Source organism: Peromyscus eremicus, chromosome 3 (assembly GCF_949786415.1).
Source record: "Peromyscus eremicus chromosome 3, PerEre_H2_v1, whole genome shotgun sequence".
Lineage (NCBI taxonomy): Eukaryota > Metazoa > Chordata > Mammalia > Rodentia > Cricetidae > Peromyscus > Peromyscus eremicus.
In genome coordinates, this window is record NC_081418.1 from 64,438,238 (window position 1) to 64,444,358 (window position 6,121).

General features: G+C 45.1%; 1 protein-coding gene across 1 annotated transcript; it reads left to right on the forward strand.

The window, feature by feature from the left end:
- Positions 1–1,050: 1,050 nt before the first annotated feature.
- Positions 1,051–5,162, forward strand: Il6 (interleukin 6). Its single transcript, XM_059256656.1, has 5 exons — positions 1,051–1,069; positions 1,235–1,422; positions 2,656–2,769; positions 3,445–3,594; positions 4,995–5,162. The coding sequence occupies exons 1-5, from the start codon at positions 1,051–1,053 to the stop codon at positions 5,160–5,162; spliced, it is 639 nt and encodes a 212-aa protein (XP_059112639.1).
- Positions 5,163–6,121: the final 959 nt, after the last annotated feature.

Sequence of the window (6,121 nt, forward strand, 5' to 3'; positions counted from 1 at the left end):
TGAACCAAGGAGACTTTAACAACTTGAGGACTGTGACAGACCTTCAAGCCTCCTCGGGGTGACCTGGGACAGTAGGGTTACACTGTAACATGTTTTTGGGGTGTTCGGGGAGCAGCGGGGTCAGCACTAACAGATAAGGGCAACTCTGTTACACAGAGACTAACAGTCTTACCAGGAAGATACCCAAGAGGCCACTAGGGAGAAGGCAGAGGAGAGGCTGGATGTGAGAGGAAGCCAGCAGCGCTGCATGGCACACAGAAGCTATGTCTCTCCTTTACTCAAGCTCCACCCGGGACTCCTAAGAAACCACTGCACAAAACCTGGAGGTGAACAAACCATTTGGAAACAGCAAGTCCTGACAAGATCCAGGAAACACAAGCACTATGTGACAGGCATTATTACTGTCTACATAGCCCCAGGTTGTTGTTGTTGTTGTTGTTGTTGGTGGTGGTGGTGGTGGTGGTGGTGGTGGTAGGGGCTTTGTATGATCTGAAGAAACTCAGGTCAGAACATCTTTTCTTACAAACATAAAAAAGTAGGACACTAAATGCTACCCTGTTTCTCAGTGGTGTGTGTGTGTGTGTGTGTGTGTGTGTGTGTGTGTGTGTGTGTGTGTGTGTGTTTAAATCACGTCAGCTGTAGCTTCTTTTCCTCCTTATAAAACACTGTGCGTTTCAGCTTTTCTTTTTTCCTCAAGACATGCTGAGTCACTTTTTTTTTTTTTTAAAGAAGAAGAAAGTAGAGAGTGATCATGCTTCTTAGGGCTAGCCTCAAGGATGACTTAAGCACACTTTCCCCCCAGTTGTGATTCTTTCGACGCTAACGACGTCACATTGTGCAATCTTAATAAGGTTTCCAATCAGCCCCACCCACTCTGGCCCCACCCCCACCGTCCAACAAAGATTTTTATCAAATGTGGGATTTTCCCGTGAGTCTCAAAATTAGAGAGTCGACTCCCAATAAATATGAGACTGGGGATGCCTGTAGCTCATTCTACTCTCGAGCCCACCAGGAACGAAAGACAACTCCATCTCCCCTCCAGGAACCGCTATGAAGTTCCTCTCCGCAAGTAAGTGAAGGCAGTTCCTCGCCCTCTGGTGGAGCTGTTGAGCCGGTGTGAGAGAGGAGCGTGCGGCTGAGAGCTGAGAGGAGGGCTGCGGGCTGGCCAGCTTCCAGGCGCAGGCTCCCAGCTGTGCTATCTGCTCACTTGCCGCTTTCCCTTCCCTCCACACAGGAGACTTCCATCCACTTGCCTTCTTGGGCCTGTTGCTGGTGATGGCCACTGCCCTTCCTACCTCACAAGTCCGGAGAGGAGACTTCACAGAGGACACCACTCCCAACAGACCAGTGTATACCACTTCACAACAAGTCGGAGGCCTGATTACATATATCCTCAGGGAAATCTTCGAAATGAGAAAAGAGGTGGGTAGGCTGTGAAAGTGATGAAGGCCCAGGGTGGGCGTTCATTCATTCTCTTTGCTCCTGGGTTGGGAATTCTCTGCTGGGTTCTAGGGCACTTGGGATTTGAGGCTAAAGATCAGACTCCACTGTGTTCTCTACCTCTTCTCTTTTCTGGTCTCGGGGGGTCCTTCCCTGTCTGGAAAATACAGAATGTGGCTGCATTTCTAGAAAATTCACAGTGGGCCATTCTCAGCTCCACATTCAGTAATTGCTTCTTGGGTGGGGATTCCTTTTTCCTTACCAAAGAGTATGGTCTCTTTGGCTCCATTTGTCCCTTGAACTCTGGAGGACTGGAAGGTGTCACTCCAGCTGCCTGTGGCCGTTGCCACACTTTTTGGATGAATGGCAGCTGTGTGATCAGGACTCTCCAGGGCCAGCCCAGCGAAGATGAAATACGGAGCCCAACAAAAGTGCTAACGTAAAAACCAGATTAGGCTGGGCGTGGTGGTGCACGCTCCAACCCCAGCATTCAGGAGGCAGAGGCAGGAAGATCTTTGTGATTTAGAGGCCAGCCTGATCTACATATCTAGTTCCAGGACAGCCAGGAGAAACCTATATTGAGAAATCCTGTCTCAGAAAACAAAAATAAACAAACAGAACCTACCTAGATTAAAGTATCTCCCATCTTTAAATGCAAAGTATTTTGACTCTGCTTGATAGAAAGAAAACACACACATACACACACACAAGATAAGATTAAGAGCCCAGACTCTAGGTCTGGGTGTGCAGAACCAACTTTATAATCTTGGGGAAATTCCCTACTATGTAGGACTCTTATCTGCAAAATTATAGAGTTACAGATGATGGCACAGGCCCTTCCAGATGGAATATTCTGTGGCTTAAATTTATTTGCCCCAATTATCATCAAAATTTCTGTCATTTACTAAGTTCCTACTATGTGTCAGGCACATTGAATTCTTGAAACAAATGTATAAGGGGGACTTTAATAATGCTTTACTTGAAGATAAGAGACAGACTCAGGAGAGTAATAAGGTTGAAGCCAGAGGAGAGCCTGGGACTGAGCCCTGGGACTGAGCCCTGGTGTTTCTTTCTATTGGGCTGCATGGTAGGGTGCCCAGAAGGTATAGCTTCCTTTTTCTTGGGGTGTCTCCTGCTGTGGAAGAGCATGATGTGGCCCTCTAGTGGTGTTTGTCTTAGGGACACTTAAGTGAGCATTCTGGTACTCTTTTGCAGTTGTGTAATAGCGATCCTGATTGTATGGCCAATGATGATGCCTTGTCAGAAAACAATCTGGAACTTCCGGTGATAGAAAGAAATGATGGCTGCTTCCAGACCGGATACAATCGGGTAGGAACTTGTCACATTTACTTTCAGCAATTCTTCAGCCAAAGTTCTCCTGCATGTGGTGTCTGCATATATGCCGTTCCAGTCAGGCAGCAAAGACAGGGGAGTAGATATAAAGAATATTATGTAAATATTATGAGAAACGCACCTTAAAGCTTTGAGTAAAAAACAGTTTCTCATTGAACAGGTAAAGTCCCACTATGTTGGGATTCTTCACATCTGTTAGATGTTAGAAATCATAGCAAGTTCATCGCGAGTACAGTAGTTCAGGGACCATTCTCTTCTCTGGCTGCCCCTGGAAGGATCCAAGCCCACTCTCCCTACTGAGAACACTCTCCACGCTCCTTCCCCTCCAGCCAGTGAAATAACCTGCATGGATTTCTCACTATTCCTTAAAAGCAGTCTCTGGCTGACCCAGACAAGAGCAGAGTACAGGAAGGGTACTGGGGGCAGAGGCAGGGGGTCAGAAGAGGATCCCCACTGCCACACTCTTGGTCCTAGGGGAAAATATTAAGTGGTGCCTCTAGTTGTCTAGATATTTAAGGGAGGTCAGCTGATGCTGCCTGGTGTCTAACTCTCTAGAGGGAGAGAGGGAGAAGGTGCTGAACAGCAGGAATCTTTTCTCATATTGAGTCTGCCTCCTAGAGAGAACTAATTTCTTCTCCCACTCTATCCTAGGAAATTTGCCTACTGAAAATCACCTCTGGTCTTCTGGACTACCAGATCTACCTGGAGTTCGTGAAGAACAATGTACAAGATAACAAGAAAGACAAAGCCAGAGTACTTCAGAGCACTACCAAAACCCTAAATCAGATCTTCAAACAAGAGGTGAGTGCTTCCTCATCTCTGTCGCAGTGTGGGGAAGGGATGAGGGTGCATCCCACCCAGCACCTCAGCCTGCAAGCACCACTTCCTCAGAGGGGGTGTCTGAGCACCAGCACTACAGTCTTGTTGTAAGACCTTGTTTTGTTTCACTTTGGGGTTTTGGTTTGGGGCTCTCTCTTGCAAAGGAAATGACTACTCTAAACCGTATTAAACAGATTTTAACTAATTGCTTAGGAGGTAAGAAAAATATAACAGACAAAAGGAAGCATATTCAACCCTACTCAGTCAGCCACTATAAAAGAGCACAGGGCACAAAAATGACTTTAATATTTAGTACCTGGTGAGTGACATTCTTGTTACCAGAGACCTAGTGCAGAGAAGTAGCCAAAGCTGAAAAGACAGGAAGGGGGGAGATTACGGGCTTCTGGCCACACTAGCTGTTAAATGGTAGGTGTGGAGGGTTGATGAGCCAAGCCAGATGCAAGAAGGGCCTGGAATGAACCCCTGGTGCTAAGTCTGCTTCTGCCACTTGTGGTTTCTTGCCTGAAACCAGAGCTTCTCCTAGTTTAATGTGCACAAGAATCATCCGGGGTCTTGTTCCAGCACAGTCTGGGGAGGGAGCTGAGTCACTTTATAGACAGCTGCCTGGTTATGCAAGTCTGTTGTACTTGAGAAGTAGTGGGGCAAGCCTTCCAGTTAGTTATCCCCATGCCAGTGCGTCCATGGAAAGGTGTCAATCTGAATGGGAAGGGAGAGGAAAGCACTTGGTTTAGAACCCACGGAGCCACCTTTCCCGGTGGGCTCCTCTGTCTCCAGCAGCAGCACTGCGCATGTCAGCACTGTAACCCACGGAGCCACCTTTACTTGTGAGCTCCTCTGTCTCCAGTAGCAGCACTGCGCATGTCAGCACTGTTTTGGGTAACAGACAAGTTAAGATGGTGGTGCTGACCTCTGGGTGCTTACTCTCTAATGGCAGACAGAACAGTATAGGGCGAAGTTAGGATTCTGTTGCTATTAAAAAACTAATAATCACCGGGGTTGGGGATTTAGCTCAGTGGTAGAGCGCTTGCTTGCCTAGCAAGTGCAAGGCCCTGGGTTCGGTCCTCAGCTCTGAAAACAAAAAAACAAAAAACAAAAAACAAACAAACAAAAAAACCCAACAAAAACCCTAATAATCACCTTGAGAAAAAAAAAAAGAAAAGAATGGAATTGCTATGCATAGGTCCTTCTCAGGGTGAGCTTGGAGCAAAAACACCTCCCCTAGCTTGGGTGAGGCAGGGCAGATGGACCCAATTAGTCTAATTCATCCTAAATTCGAACATCATCTTCCCACAGCCCAGAGCACCTCGCAACAAAAGATGTGTACAGTACTTAACCAGTCTTTCCTCCCCTCCCCACCTCAGGTAAAGGATCCAAGTAAAATAGTCATCCCTAGCCCAACTTCCAAGGCTCTCCTCATGGAGAAACTGGAGTCACAGAAGGAGTGGTCGAGAACCAAGACCATCCAACTCATCCTGAAAGCACTTGAAGAATTCCTAAAGGTCACCATGAGGTCTACTCGGCAAAACTAGTGTGCTGTGCCTGCGTGTACCAATCTGTGAACGTTCCTCATTGTGGTCAGAAAATATATCCTGTCACCGGGTATCTATCTTACGTTGTTCTCTACGAAGAACTGACAGTATGAATGTTGGGACACTATTTTAATTATTTTTTTAATTTATTGATAATTTAAATATGTAAACTATAAGTTAATTTATGATTAATATTTATATTTTTTATAAAGTGTCACTTGAAATATTATATGTAATAGTTTTGAAATGATAATATAAAAATCTATTTGGTCTGAATATTCTGTTACATAGCCAGATTACTTCTTGGAATGTATAAATTTACCTCAATAAATTGCTAATTTATACATGATGTTTTTAAAGAAATGTTTGTGTTGTATTTTTATGATCTTTAGACTGTCTCCAGACAAAGAAATCACATTATCTTTAAAAATCAGGGACTGAAGGATACAACTCAGCTGGTAAAGTTAGGCCCAGCACGAGCAAGGACCTAAGTTGGATCTGAGCATTAAAAAAAAAAAAAAAAATCCAATAATTAAGCAACTGTATGGTATGTAAAATTAAATAACAAGAGAAAAATAGCTGCAGGCGGCAAGTGAAGGGAAAATTCCTTCCGGGGCCTTAAGGCTTTACTACCAGGAATGAGACTGGCACACAGAATCTGCAAAAGGAGCAAGTTTCTGGGTATTGAACTACACCTTGCTAGGGAGCTTGAGTAATAGCAGATGAATATTACCGCTTGACCTGTCCATACGTAACTCCATGGACTTGGAGAACTTACAGCCACTTTTATGGATCCCGATGTAGTGAGTCCCTAAGTCCACTTTCCTCCATCGGAAAGCTCATTCACCTCTCCGAGCCTTAGTCTGCTTATTGGCACACCTTTTCTGCACCCAAGTAGGCTTTCTTTATTTTGATGTTAACTTCATTTATGATTTCTTGGTTTACAAATCTCAATATAA

What these genes read in the sequence shown, in the direction of transcription:
- Il6 (XM_059256656.1), top strand. An exon ending in TCTTCGAAATGAGAAAAGAG is followed by an intron (nt 1,423 to 2,655) that starts GTGGGTAGGCTG and finishes ACTCTTTTGCAG; the next exon opens with TTGTGTAATAGCGATCCTGA. An exon ending in TCCAGACCGGATACAATCGG is followed by an intron (nt 2,770 to 3,444) that starts GTAGGAACTTGT and finishes ACTCTATCCTAG; the next exon opens with GAAATTTGCCTACTGAAAAT.